We start from the raw sequence: 16,038 nt of genomic DNA on the forward strand, positions 1-16,038 counted from the left end.
GGTCATATGGAGTCTTGTAGTACATTTTGAGAACCTCCACTTTCAATCAGAATCAGAATGTTTGTACCTTCTCTACAGTTGCCAGAGAAAAGAATGACTCACAAGAAAAAACTCAAAGCAACCCCTCCAAAATATAAATAATTCAACTCACGATCTCTGATCACAGCTAATGAAAAACTCAGTAAAAAGTAAAAACCCAGAAAAACAAACAAAAATCCCTATCATCAGGAACTATAAAGACTCTAATGCCATTCTTAGGTCAGAGAGGAAATGAAAACCAAAGGTGCAGAATATTTAAAGAATAACATTATATCAGAATCAATGGGAAATGGGTAAAGCAGTGAACGAGAGGAAAAGTTGTAGCTATAAAGATTTTAATTACTAAACAAAATAATAAAAGTAAAGTATACATCATAGAACAGAAAAATAACAGAAGTAACTTCAGGAAAGAGAATATATATATATTTTTAAAGATTTTATTTATTTATTTGACAGAGAGAGAGATCACAAATAGGCAGAGAGACAGACAGAGAGATGAGGAGAAGCAGGCTCCCTGCTGAGCAGAGAGCCCCATGCGGGACTCGATCCCAGGCCCCTGGGATCATGACCTGAGCCGAAGGTAGAGGCTTAACCCACTGAGCCACCCAGGCGCCCCAGGAAAGAGAATATTAAATGAAGATAAAAGGGGTGCCCGAGTGGCTCAGTTGGTTAAGCATCTGCCTTCGGCTCAGATCATGATCCCAGGGTTCTGGGATTGAGCCCCACATTGCGGGGAGCCTGCTTCTCCCCTCCCTTTGCTTGTGCGCTCCTGCTCTCTGTCAAATAAATAAATAAATAAATAAACAATTTAAAGAAAAATGAAGATAAAAAAAGAAATTAACTGCAAAACAGGAGGGTCAGTATAGAATCTAAGAAACGGTGATTTGAGAAAAATAATGCAAATAAATTTTGAGAACAGGTATGAAATGGAGGATTTTCTAAGCAAACATAAAATACCAAACTGACTCTAAGGGAGACAGAAATTCTAAACAGACTAATTACCAAAGAAAAAATGGAGAATACTATTTAAGCTTTATCCCCCCACCAAATCGACAGGCCTAGATGGTATCACAGATGATTTCTATAACATGTCAGGGAAGAGAAATATATAATCCATGCTATTTAACCTATAATGGAGAAAAAGAGGAATAAGGGGGAAAAAAACCTCTAAATTTTAAAAAGACAGCATTAACACTGCAAATCAAAACTGCAAAGATGGTAAAAAAATAAAAAAAAGGAAAAGAAAATCCCACCGATCTCATTTGTGAGTGTCAATGTAAAACTCCTCAGTTTTCAGGAAAATATACAGAATTTGATTAAATTCAGTATCCATTTCTGATTTTTTTTTTTTAGTTAAGAAAGAAACTGGGATCAAGCTGATCCCTGCATCTGGGCTCTCTGCTCAGCGGGGAGCCTGCTTCCTCTTCTCTCTCTGCCTGCCTCTCTGCCTACTTGTGATCTCTGTCTGTCAAATAAATAAATAAAATCTTTAAAAAAAATCAAATTATGGTTGCTATCATCTCAAAAATAAAACCTTTGTCATAATTAAGGTTGGAAGACTATAACTATTTCCACTAAGGTCAAGAACGGTTATAAAAATTGTTGTGGGGGAAAAAAAAGAATTGTTGTGGAGTACATACAATATGATTACATTTAAATAAAATGCAAATTGACCAATAATGATGAAAAGCAGATCAAAGGTTGCCTAGGGATAGAGGGAGAAGGAGGGACAGATTACAAAAGGTGGAAAGAACCTTCTGGAAGTGACAGAACTGTTCTTTATTGCTCTCTAAAATAAATAAGATCTTTAAAAAATAAAAAAAGGAAATAAATTTTATTATGTATATGCATAAGGAATTTGGGGGATGATACTCAAGAATCTCAAGAAACAGATTAAGGTCTTGATAAGGAGATATTGTGGGGCACTTGGGTCGCTCAGTCAGTTAAACATTTGCCTTTGACTCAGGTCATCATCTCAGGGTCCTAGGATTGAGCCCCAGGTCAGGCTCCCTGCTTAGCAGAAAGCGTGCTTCTCCCTCTTACTCTGAGCTCCCCCTGCTTGTGCTCTCTCAAATAAAAATAAATAAATAAATAAAATCTTTAAAAAGAAAAAGAGAGAGATTTTTATTATATACTCTTTGGTACAACTGAATTTTTTTAGACACATTCATACATTATTTTTCAGTTATAAACAAGATAAATTTTTCAAATTGGCTTAGATATAGAAGAAACATTAACGAATTCAGAAACACATCTCAAGTCATTCAAATATAAAAAGTATGTTTGAGAAAAGTATATTCCTGGGCACTCGGGTGGCTGAGTCAGTTAAGCGTCTGCCTTCGGCTCAGGTCATCATCTCAAGGTCCTAGGTTGGAGCCCCGAGTTAGGCTCCCTGCTCTGCAGGGAGTCTGCTTCTCCCTCTCCCTCTGCCCCTCCTCCTGGCTGTGTGTTCCCTCTCTCTCTCTTTCAAATAAATAAAATCTTAAAAAAAAAAAAAAAAAGTATGTTCCTTTTGTAGCCCCAAAAAGTAGATTTTTAAGAATATTTGTTAATCTTTATGTTTAAATATATAATAAAAGAACGCTTTCAAAAACAAAACTAACAAAAACTCAACAACAAAAGAATTCCCCAATCGGTAATATGAAACCCTCAGGTAAAGGAGTTGGGGATTCCCCAGCTAGTCTGAGTCCTTAAAAAATGACAGTCAACCCAGAGATATACTATTTCGCCGTTCCAGTCAAAGTCACATGCATGATGTACCTACCGAATCAGCGGCCAAATGGTTATTTGAATTGGTGAACTCTGATACCAGCTCATCAGCCACCTCATTATATGACGTTGTACCTTTCCGCTGAACTTTCTCACACACTTTCATGGAAAAATGTCTCAAACCTTTTCCATTTTTATCTCCTTTTTTGCTTCGTTTACTAAAAGAGAAAAAAAATACATATTTATATACTAGACTTCCTTTATAAAACTAATGGGAGAATATAGTAATTTGATTCCTGCTTTAAGTGGTAAATTTTAAATTGAATTCGAATGAAGAAATGTTTTGAACTTAATTTTTGCCTTAAAGGAAATAAAGTATGAAGCTGAGTGTTTTCTATACACATCATTCATTTATTCAATAAATATTTACTGACCATTACTTATTATTATGTGCCAGGTACTATTCTACATACTGGGAATAAATCCATGAGAAGAACAGACAAAAACACTGCCCTGGTAGTTATATGTTTACCTTTTTTGTATTCTGTGTGTGCCACAGTTCCTTTTCACATAAAATTAAAGTACCACTATTCTCAGTTTCATTTATCTACTCAAATTTCAAACAGAGGTCATTGGTATTAATAAAAGACTAAGTCTTCAATTATTTTAACTTTGGTTAATGCTTAGTCCTAAACTCTGATAACTTATTACATTTTCAGGGGTTCAATTTAGTTCTGCCAATTTCTGAATGCCAACTATATGCCAAGAACTGCAGTAGGAAATAGAATACAAAAATGACAACTGAGGCAAAATCCTTTCCCTTAGTATGAATCTCATTGTGGGGTGGGGGCGGGGGGAAGACAGTGGAGACAGTGGAGACAAATCAGACCTATAAGGACAGACAATTCCAATGTAGTAAGGTTACGTGCCAAGACAGAGTTATGGGAACTGAGAAGAGGGACATCTTAACTAACCTAGAGGAGAAAGATTTGCTTGAGTAAGAGCCAAGTGAAAACAATCAACAAAATGAAAAGGCAACCTATGGAATGGGAGAAAATATTTACAAACCCTTTATCTGACAGGGGGTTAATAGCCAAAATAGCTAAGAAACTCCAACAACTCATTAACAAAAAACCCCCAAATAACCCAATTAAAAGTAGGCAAAAGTCATGGACAGAAGTTTCTCCAAAGAGAACAAACAAATGGCCAACAGGTGTATGAAAAGGTGCTCAACATCACTAATCATTAGAGAAACGCAAATCAAAACCACAATGAGGCATTACCTCACATCTGTTAGGATGGCTATTAAAAAACAAAACAAAACAAACAAGATAAGCACTGGTGAAAATGTGGAGAAATTAGAACCCTGGCACACTGTTGGTGGGAATGGAAAATGGTACAGTCGCCATGAAAAAAGTATGGAGGTTCTCAAAATATTTAAAATAGAATTTCCAGGGGTGCCTGGGTGGCTCAGTGGGTTGGGCCTCTGCCTTCGGCTCAGGTCATGATCTCACGGTCCTGGGATTGAGCCCCACGTTGGGCTCTCTGCTTAGTGGGGAGCCTGCTTCCCTCCGCTGCTGCCTGCCTCTCTGCCTACTTGTGATTTCTCTCTCTGTGTCAAATAAATAAATAAAATATTTTAAAACAAACAAAATAGAATTTCCATATGGTCCAGTGATCCTGTTTCTGGGTATATATCCGAAAGAACTGAAATCAGGATCTCAAAGAGGTACCTGTACTCTTGTGTTCATTGAGCATTATTCACAATAGCCAAGAAATGGAACTAACCTAATGTCCATAGACAGATAAAAGGATTAAAAAATGTGGCATATAGGGCGCCTGGGTGGCTCAGTGGGTTAAGCCGCTGCCTTCGGCTCAGGTCATGATCTCAGGGTCCTGGGATCGAGTCCCGCATCGGGCTCTCTGCTCAGTGGGGAGCCTGCTTCCTCCTCTCTCTCTCTGCCTGCCTCTCTGCCTACATGTAATCTCTCTCTGTCAAATAAATAAATAAAATCTTAAAAAAAAAATGTGGCATATATATACAATGGAATATTATTTGGCCCTAAAAGAGAATGAAATCCTGCCATATGTGACAACATGGATGAAGCTGAAGGACATTAGAGTAAACCAATCACAGAAGGACAAATAATGCATATCTCACTTATATAAGGTATATAAAAGAGTCAAACACATAGAAGCAAAGAGTAGAATGATGCTTGCCAGGGCCTGGAGGGAAAGGGAAAACAAGGAATTGCTCAACACATTCAATGAAGTTTCAGTTATGCAAGCAGAGCAAGTTCTAGATATCTGCTGTACAACACAGTATGTATGGTTAATGATAATGTACACTTAAAAAGTTGTTGGGGGTAGATCTCCTAAGTGTTTTCACTGCCACCACGACCAAAAGAGAACTGTCAAGTGAAGGAAGTTAGTAAGGGCAACTAGGCAGAAGCAGCAGCAGTACACACATGGGAGAGTGCAACAGATGATAAATGTTCAGAGACATAGAAACAAACAGTGCAGCATTACCAGAAGATAAAGTACAAGGCAAAAGATGAACCAGAAAGGGAGACAAGGGGGCAGGCCCATAAATGCCATGCAAAGGAACCTGTACTTTATCACCTTGCTTTAGTATAATTATATTCATTTACAAATTATTTACACATTTGGGGTGCTTGGGTGGTTCAGTCATTAAGCATCTGCCTTCAGCTCAGGTCATGATCCCAGGGTCCTGGGATCGAGCCCCACATCGGGCTCCCTGCTCAGCGGGAAGCCTGCCTCTCGCTCTCCCACTCTCCCTGCTTGTGTTTCCCCTCTCGCCATGTCTCTGTCAAATAAATGAAATCTTTAAAAAAAATCATTTACACATTTTACTGTCTTATATACATTAAGAAACAGACAAAATGTACTTTTTAAAAGAATGAAGGAAGGACATATACTACTTTCTTAATTTTTATTTTTATCTATTTATTTATTTTTAAAGATTTTATTTATCCATTTGAGAGAGAGTGTGAGAGACAGCATGAGAAGGGAGAAGGTCAGAGGGAGAAGCAGACTCCCTAGAGCTGGGAGCCTGATGGGGGACTCAATCCTGGGACTCTTGGAATCAGGACTTGAGCTGAAGGCAGTCACTTAACCGAATGAGCCACCCAGGCACCCCAGATATCTTTCTTTTTCCCCACATTCCCAAAGAATCACCTGAGGTCACACACTACTACTACTAATACCTCTAACTACTACTACTGAAATACTGGGAAGCCACCAAAGGTAACATGGTAAAATTGTCAGTCAGGCAGAGATTCTGGCTGCAAAGTAGAAAATGCATTTATGAGGGGGCAAAAGCAAAGACCAGATGAGAGGTAAGCCTAGGAAGAAATATCGACTCTTGAAATTGGGGCAACTAGATAAGTAGGGTTGAATAAGAAGAGATGGATTTGTGTAAATTTTAAAGATGAACATTTATTTTTTTAATTTAATTTAATTTTTAAAAAATATTTTATTTATTTATTTGACAGAGATAACAAGTAGGCAGAGAGGCAGGTAGAGAGAGAGAGGAGGAAGCAGGTTCCCCGCTGAGCACAGAGCCCTATGTGGGGCTCGATCCCAGGACCCTGAGATCATGACTTGAGCTGAAGGAAGAGGCTTAACCCACTGAGCCACCCAGGTGCCCCAAGATGAAAATTTATTTTTATCTTTACTAAGTGACTGGTCGATACGAATGTTAAGAAAGTGGGAAGTGAGAGAATGACTCTTAGAAAGGGAGTCATTTATTGAGATCCAGGAGACAGGAACACAGTCATGAGCTGCATTTTAAGCCTCCTCATCCACATGGTCCAATACCTAGGTATGATCCACATGTAGCTATCGAGCACATGAAATCTGGGAAGCCTGAATTAAGACAATGTCACTGAATTTCCAAGACTTGTATGAGAAATGAATGTTAAATACCTCATGGATATTACATGTTGAAATATATTTTAGATATATTAGATTAAATAAGAGATATAAAAATTAATTTCAGGGGTGCCTGGCTGGCTCAGTTGATAGAGCACGCCGACTCTTGATCTTGCACTGTGAATATGAGCCCCATTCTGGGCGAGGAGATTACTTAAAAAATAAAATCTAGGGACACCTGGGTGGCTCAGTTGGTTAAGCAGCTGCCTTCAGCTCAGGTCATCATCCCAGCGTCATGGGATCGAGTCCCACATCGGGCTCCTTGCTCTGCAGAGAGCCTGCTTCTCCCTCTGACTCTGCCTGCCACTCTGTCTGCCTGTGCTCGCTCTCGCTTGCTCTCTCTCTGACAAATAAATAAATAAAATCTTAAAAAATAAATAAATAAAAAATAAAATAAAATAAAATAAAATCTAAAAAACAACAAAAAATGTGAAATTAATTTTAAAACTGGCTTAGAAAATTAAAAATTACATGTGCCTTGCATTATATTTTTTTGGGTCAGCAATGATATTGAGTTTGACATGTCAGTGGAATAGCCCAACAGGTATAATCAATAGATAGATAATCGAAGATCTAAGTCTCACTTTTAAGTGAGCTCTTCCTAGAAATCTTAGAGGATGAGGTATCCCTCTTTGTTATTAAATCTAACTTCCTTTTTTATTTTATTTTTTAAAAAGATTATTTATTTATTTATTTGACAGACAGAGATCATGAGTAGGCAGAGAGGCAGGCAGAGAGAGAAGGGAAGCAGGGTCCCCGCCGAGCAGAGAGCCCGATGTGGGGCTTGATCCCAGGACCTGAGATCATGACCTAAGCCGAAGACAGAAGCTTCAACCCACTGAGCCACCCAGGCATCCCTAACTTCCTCTTTTAAGATAACAGCTTTATTGAAATATAATTCACATACTGTAAGCTCTATTTTTTAATGTATACAATTCAGCAGCAACCATCACCGCAATCTAATTTCTTCACCCTAAAGAGAAACCCTGCACCCACTGACAATCATGCCTCATTCTCCCAGACCCTCTTCCTTCTTTTTCTCCTCTCTTTCTCTCCTTTCTTCCTTCTTCACTTCTCCCTCTCTCCTTTCCTCCCTCCCTTTAAGCAGGTTTCACGCCCAGTGTGACACCCAATGTGGGGCCTTAACTCATGACCCTGAGATCAAGACCTGAGCTGAGATCAAGAGTGGGATGCTCAACTGACTAAGCCACCCGGGCACCCCCAGAATCAACTTTTCAACCTGAAAATTTCACTCTAGTGCTTCTATTTCTGTACTGTTTGCTCTCCTTGAGCTGTTCTCTCCAGTGTTTGGTTTTTAATATGTAACTTTATTTTGAAACTGGAATTTGATCCAGACTCTAGATCCAATTAACCACAATAAAGGAAATAGCAAGGGCAGAGTAACATGTTAAACTATACCACAGGGATTCAATAAGCAAATTCTTTAGGCTTTTCCTTTAGGATATATAATGTGGTTTCTTCAACTCAAAATTGTAGTGGGAATAAAGGACGGAGGGAGGGAAAAGGAGAGTGAAGGGGAAAATAATAACAGAAGGGGAATCTACAGATTTTCTAAGACATATAAATTTATTTAAATCCTGATTCAAGTAACACACACACACACACACACACACACACACACACACAGATGTACGTGTGCGCACCAGTTATAGGGGAGTCTGGGAAAACAGCAATAGCAGCAGAATTTTCAAACTCTCCAAATCCCTACATAAAAACAGAACAACCAGAGAGCAAAACAAAACGCTATGACTACGTTTACAATAAAACCAGATGACAAGGTATCTTCAACAAGCCCCAGAATACAAACCACCAATATCCAAAAAGTCTGCACAATAAAGAAATCCTCAGTGGGGCTGCACCTAATGGAACTCAGAACAGGATAATCCCAAAATAGCCATCAAGAATTTGCCAGAAAGCACAACAGGCCAATTTGAAAGCATCAGTTGAAACAAGGAGGTTTACCCACTTCAATACCAGCTGAGTGCAAAGACCACAACAAGGTTCCAACGATCCCGTTTGTAGGACTCCCACAACTGATATTCAAGAGAAAAATGACAAATACTGGAGGCAGACAAAGTATCTATGTACAGTAAGAGTATCTGAAGAAGAAAACCAAAGTAAGAAAACAGAATACTAAATGCTAAATTCAAGAATATGTTCAGAAATAAAAGAAGAAAAGAATGTCAACCCAGAATGACTAGTACCAAAACATTCTGGTAAAATTCCAAATTTCAAAAAAGAATCCTTTATGCATCTAGAAGAAAAGAGTATCAGTTTTTTTTTTTTTTTTTAAATAACAGCAAGGCATTACGCTAGAAGAAATAAATGTATTTAGGAAATTGAGAGAAAGTATGAACCAAGGAGTGGTTCATACTTTTGTATCCAGTGAAATTGACTTAATTCAAATATAAAATGTACAAAACTCTGGGATTATTATTCCCATAAGCTCCTTCTGAAGAAACTACCAGAGCACAAGCTTCAGACAAGCAAAATGACTAGAAAGACATTCATTCACATAATGCCTGGTGATGTTACCTATAGATCTAAGACTAAATGAGGGCCGGGAGGAAAGAGTATAGGATACTACTGTGGGGTAACACTGCGGATAAAGTACAACTATTAAAAAAAAAAAGGGGAGGGGGCATCTGGGTGGCGCAGATGGTTAAGCTTTCAACTCTTGGTTTCAGCTCAGGCTGTGACCTCAGGGTCCTGGGATAAAGCCCTGTGTTGGACTCCATGCTCAGCAAGGAGCTGCCTGAGGTGCTCTCTCCCTCTCCCTCTGCCCCTCCCCCAACCTCTGCTGGCCTTCTCTCTCCCACTCTCTTAAATCTTTAAAGGAAACGGGAGAGAACAGAGAGAGCACATGCAAAAAAATGTTAATGTTTTTAGTAACCACAATAATGATAATATTACTATTATTTGGGACATTGAGTGATGTAATATGGGATAAAACCAATGAAGTAATTATCATATACACTAAATCTATTACCCTTTCATCCCCTTAGTCCTTAAAAATCAGGATTCTCAGTATGGAAGAAAGGGGAATGAGATGTAATGGAGAAGAGGTTTAGTAAGATTTGCACTGGAATTATTTAGTAAGATTTGCACATGAAGTATTACATCTGTGTATGCTGGTTCTGTCCATTTAAAAGGACTAGAAAAAATGACCAATTTGGTAGCAGGGAGCTTCTGCAGCCCCAATTGGAGCCTAACATATAATTCTCCCTAAAGGAAATCAGGGCTTCTTAGAAAAATGGCTGATTCTAGGTATAGGGCAGGAAACATGTAAGATGAACTTGGAACATCTTAAAATACCATATAACAAGCATCAAAGACTACTAGGGTCCTGTCTAAAGGACTTAAGAGTCAATTAGAAGAGGCTCCCACTAGCCAAACATGGGACAATTTAAGGTTCAATTGTGATAGTAACTGCAATGTATGAAAGCCATCAAGTTTGTTCAAATTCATGAATTCATAATGATGCTTTTAAAAGGAAAGATGTGGTCATCTTTGGAGGAAGACCAGGAACAAGTTCATTATATTGAAAACTGGCCAATAAATGGAAGGGATCACGCCTTTATTCTGCTTTCTTATATGAACTGTACCTCCAGGTAAAGAAACAAGAAGAGCTGAAGTTCTTTATATGAAAGTAGTGCCAGTACTTAGAATAATACTAATTGCAACCCACAATGAATAGGTACAAGCATCAAGCATCAGTGGTGTGCACATCATAAAAAGAGAGACAATGTAAGAACATACCACTATCTATTCTTGCCAAGGCACAAATGTCAGTCTGATAAAGTCACTAAATCTTACTGCCAAACTATAGGAAATACAGAAAATAGGAATATATTGAGATGGACATCAGGATGAAATCAGTAAAATCTAGACGGTGGGAAACTGCGTAAGTCAAACAGCCTAGTTTCAACAACTAAAATGAGGAAAATAATGGGACAGAAGGGATGTATATATAAAAAAGAGATATCAACTTTTTTTTAACGGACAAGACTAAAATGTGCGAAAGGATGCACATTTAGGTAACGAAACTATCTGAATCTTCAAGGAAGTGATTACTCTAAATATCAGGATATTTATAGGACAGAGAGGGTATAGTGATTAGGATGGGGCACATGAAGGGACCTCTGGGTTCTACTTCTTGATCTGGTGATGGTTACAAGACTATGCCATAAAGTAACTTATTAGTCATACTTCTGCTTTTTGGTGATCTTTCTGTATCTGAATCTTGTTTTTTAAAAAAGCAAACAAACATGACATTTCAAACAACTAGAAATCTGAAGACTTACTACATATTTGGTATTAATTATTGTTAATTTTCCTAGGTATAATAATGATATTTAAAATATTTAAATAAAATAATAATGTGTTTAAAAAGGAGTCTTTTTAGATATAAGTATGGAAAGATTTATAATGACAATGATTTACTTTACAATAAAACAGGAGGGGGTATATATAAAATAAGATATGCCATAGACTGATTATTGTTGAAGGTCAGAGACATGTACATAAAAGGTTCATGATATGAGTCATCTACTTTAATATTTTAAATTCTCTAAAATAAAGAGTTTAAAAAAAGGGGAGAGAAAAATGGTTTGAGCCTATCTTTGATTACTTACATTGGATTAGCCCTTAGCCTCAGTCTCTCAAACTCAGCCCAGCTTTCTCAGAGGGGGGTCTTTATAATTCACAATACTACATTAGTACAAAGGAGAACTCAGCCTATACAATGCGTGACTGTGGATCCTACCACAGTTCTCATCTAGGTGAGTGACAGGACCATCTACCCTATCACCCAAGCCAGAAATGAGATCCAACCTACGTTCTTCTATTCTTCTAAGGCACTTTCTATCAGATCAATCTAATTCAATCAGATCTAATCTAAATCAAGTCCTAAATAGCTTTTGAATTCAACTTCTCTGTGTTCCCACTGCCCTAGTTCAGGCCCTCATAATGACTCTCAGAATAGAACTAGAACCTCATAAGCATTCTTTTTTGTGCCATCAAGAGGCTTCCAACCTTCCACAGGGCCACTATGGTGATCTTTCTTTTCTGTTCTTTTTTAAAGATTTTATTTATTTGAGAGAGTGAGTGAGTGTGAGGGGTGCCTGGGTGGCTCACTCAGCTAAGCATCTGCCTTTGGCTCAGGTCAGGATCCCAGGGTCCTGGGATTGAGCCCCGCATTGGGCTTCCTGCTCAGCGGTCATTCTGCTCCTCCCCCCGACTTCCAGCTTGGGCTCTCTCTCTCAAATAAACAAATAAAATCTTAGAGAGAGAGAGTGAGCCAGCCTGACCGGGGAAGTGGGGTAGAGGGATAGGGAGAAGCAGATTCCCCGGTGAGCAGGGAGCCTCATGTGGGGCTCCATTCCAGGACCCTAGGATCTTGACCTGAGCTGAAGGCAGACTTAACTGACTGAGCCATCCAGGCACCGCATAAATAGTTACATTTTTTAAAAATTCATTTATTTGTTTTAGAGAGTGTTAATGGCAAGGAGAGGGGGAAAGAATCTGATGCAGACTCTGCACTGTACGTGGAGCCCCACAGGGGACACAATCCCACGACTGTGAGGATCATGACATGAGCCAAAACCAAGAACGGGATGCTCAAATGACTGAGCCACCCCAGCACTGCAAGTTATTTGATTTTTTAAAAGAATCTTCCAATTCCTGTGTGCTCTATATATTTTCACACAAAGCCCACCCTATGCTGATTTGCCCTTAGAATTTGGGGTATTCAGAAACAAATGGCTAGCCACATATAAATTTATATAATTAGTGAAACTTAGGTGACAAAGGTAAATACTATGAATTGCTAATGGGAGTGCATGAGTTATTTTGAAAGAAATATGTTTGGGATTCTACATTTATGCTAAGAATTGGACAATGGTCTAAAGTAAATACAAATCTCAACTCCATATTTATGAACTTCTTAAAAGCCAGATATGAAGCAAGGTGGTTGTTTTTCATGTAATCCTAAATCTTTTTTAAAAAGGGAGCAAGAGGGGTGCCTGGATGGCTCAGTGATTTAAGCCTCTGCCTTTGGCTCAGGTCATGATCCCAGGGTCCTGCAATTGAGCCCCACACTGGGTTCTCTGCTCAGCGGGGAGCCTGCTTCCCCCTTTCTCTCTGCCTGCCTCTCTGCCTACTTGTGATTTCTGTCAAATAAATAAAATCTTTAAAAAAAAGAAGGGGGGGGGAGCAATAAGATAATCATAGGGTAGTTCAGGGTGATCACCTGACTAATTTGCCCTCTACAGTCAGACATGGATAATTTTTTAATTTTTTTTAATGGATAATTTTTTAAAAAGACTTTATTTATTTGACAGAGAGAGACAGAGAGAGAGGGAACACAAGTAGGAAGACTGGGAGAGGGAGAAGCAGGCCAAGCAAGGAGTCTGATGTGGGGCTCAATCCCAGGACCCTGGGATCATGACCCAAGCTGAAAGCAGACAGTTAACTGACTGAGCCACCCAGATGCCCCCAAACATGGATAATTTTTTTAAAAAGATTTTTATTTACTCATTTGAGAGAGAGCATGAGCGGAGAAGAGAGAAGGCAGAAGCAGATTACCCGCTCAGCAAAGAGCCTGACACAGGGCTTGATCCCAGATTTCTCATGACCTGAGCAGGAGGAGGATGCTTAACCATCTGCACTACCCAGGTGCCCCAGACATGGATAATATTTAAAGGAAGAAACTGAACACAACTCTTAAGTAGGAACAACTAGACTTTTAACAACTTTTAAAAGCTGAGGAACATACTCTTGAAACAAAGACAATCTACATGGAATAATTTTATAAGATTATTCAGTGCATGAAATGATGATAAACTTGAAAAAAAAGCTGGTTAAATATATATATGGGAAGGAGAGGGGGGAAGAACTGAAGCAAACTCTGCACTGAGCATGGAGCCCCACAGAGGACTCAATCCCACAACCCTGAGATATATTCCCAATTATATAATTTTCAACAGTTAACTTCATTTAACTTAGACCCACAGTACTCTTCCATCTGAAAAACAGAACTACAAGTAACCACCTCACAAGTGTGCTGTGAGGATTAAATTATCCAGCAGCTGATTTTTCTCTTTTAGCTCTCAGAATTTTCACAAGCAATACAAAACTGAAGGATACCACTCAGCACTGGCTGAATCAAGAAATAAGGTTTGTTCTTTGGAAGGCTGACAGAGCATCATGCCCAAACAAACCCAACCAATACCACGTTAAGATTCAACAGAAATAAGAATAGCTTATACCTGCAGTACATAAATAGGAGATTACTCCTGCAACCAAGTCTATAAAAGATTCTCTGACAGTTAAGGAACAATGCCTCTATTTAATGTTCTAAAAGAACATTTAAAGGTATAAAAACTCAAAAACAAAAACAACTGAATTAAAAAATGGGCAAGGGACTTGAGTAGACATTTCTTCAAAGGAAATATACAAATGGCCAGTAAGACCTAAAAAGATGCTCAACATCAGTAATCATTAGGGAAATGCAAATGAAAACCACAATGAGATTAGGATGGCTATTATCAAAAAGTGTTATGAGAATGTGGAGAAACTGGAACCTTTGTACACAGCTGTTGACAATTTAAATGGTACAGTCACTATAGAAAATATTAGGATCTTGCCTAATATATAAAGAACTATAATTCTAATATAAAGTTGTAATATAAAGAACTCTTACAACTCAATAACTAAAGACCAAAGGATATGGAAAGACTTCTTCAAAGATGATATACAAGGGTCCTATAAACACATGAAGAGATGCTGAACATCATTAGCCATCAGAGAAATGAAAATGAAAACCATAATGAAATATAATTTCACATTCATGAGGATGGCTATACTAAAAAAGACAAATAATAAACACTGGAAAAGACGCAGAGAAACTGGAACCTGTTGCCGGGAGGAATGTAAAATGGTACAGCTACTCTGGAAGACAGCCAATTCAAAAGGCTAAAGAATTACCATTTGATCTTGCAATTCCATTCCTAGGTATATACAAAAGAAAAATGACAAATCAAGAATGTTCATAGCAGCACAGCTCAAATATCCATCATTAATGAACAAATACACAAAATGTGGTATATCCATACCATGGAATAAAAATGAGTAATGTGCTACAGCAATATGCTACAGCATGGATGAACCTTGAAAATATGTCAGATGAAAGAAGCCAACCACAAGTTTAATCAAGGCAGAGTTCTGTTTCCTTGAAATCAATTCTTTTAGGTTTCAGCCCTAGGGAAAAAATGTCTTTGGTGTAATACCTGCATGTGTGGAAATGAAATGAGAGGTACAAGGGGATTTGGTGGGTTGGGAAGCTTCAGTTGGCACAGGTGCTCCTTGGATAGTCTTCATTTCATTACCCTCACTACTTTCCTCATTACTTCATTCTCGCTTTTTATACTTGTCACCTCTAAGCCTAGAGCCTCTCCATTATCAGTCAGAATAGGGGAGAATAGCTTCCATTTCCAATTCTGACTTTTCCTAGCATATTTTGGGATGTAGATTTCTCTACTACCACTTGCTCTTCATTATAATCACGTAGGCTTTCATCTTGTACTTGTAAAATCTATATCTCTACCACTTTTTATAGCACTTTGAGAAATTTATTTCCTTTTACTACTTTTTACATAAAAATTCCAATAGGATTTTAGGGTTTGGGGTGTAAACATAGTTTTCAGTCTATCACCTTAAACTGGAAGTTTACTATCTAAATCTTAAATCTTTTCTTAGAATCAAGCTCTTTGAAACATCAAGACCCTCTTTCCAAATAACACCAAAATATGGCCATGGGTATAAATGCTATGATCTTTATTAGTCCATAAATAAAGTAGGAAGTATACTTTACCAAATAAAGACAAATTGACAAATTTTTAAAAATTAAAAAAAAAACCTAATTGGTATAGTTTTAAATACATGTTAACATTTATTAATAATTTCATTTGAAGTATTCAAAAGAATTGTACCCAAAGAATTTCCATGCACTAAACTAGAACCTATAACCACTGTCTTTATATATTTTCTCAATATAAACTTATTTTTACTTACAAAAATAATTTGTAGTATAAAATAGCACATCCCAAGTAGAAGTTATTAAAAAAATCTATTCAAATAAGGAATTATATATAATAAAAACTTTATTTCCCGTTTAAATGAGCCAACTAGAAATAGCTAAATCAGCAAAATAATTTAATTTGGTAATTCAGTAAAATAATTTAGGAAAAAACTCTACTTTCCTGAAGTATATATCCATCAATGCTGCATTCATCAATATCCATCAATCCAGGATTG

At 37.8% G+C, this 16,038-nt stretch overlaps 1 protein-coding gene across 10 annotated transcripts in view; it reads right to left on the reverse strand.

Annotated features, from left to right (window-relative positions):
* The window catches only part of TFDP2 (transcription factor Dp-2), a 174,407-nt gene that overhangs the window by 25,572 nt on the left and 132,797 nt on the right, over positions 1–16,038 (reverse strand). For all 10 annotated transcript variants that reach the window (XM_045088463.1, XM_004754491.3, XM_045088461.1 and 7 more), the window contains one exon: positions 2,804–2,966. In XM_045088463.1, the coding sequence (XP_044944398.1) occupies positions 2,804–2,966 (163 nt within the window). The remainder of the gene's footprint in view (positions 1–2,803; positions 2,967–16,038) is intronic.

Source organism: Mustela putorius, unplaced genomic scaffold (genome assembly GCF_011764305.1).
Source record: "Mustela putorius furo isolate JIRA1106 unplaced genomic scaffold, ASM1176430v1.1 tig00003834_pilon_pilon_pilon, whole genome shotgun sequence".
In the NCBI taxonomy this organism is placed as follows: Eukaryota; Metazoa; Chordata; class Mammalia; order Carnivora; family Mustelidae; genus Mustela; species Mustela putorius.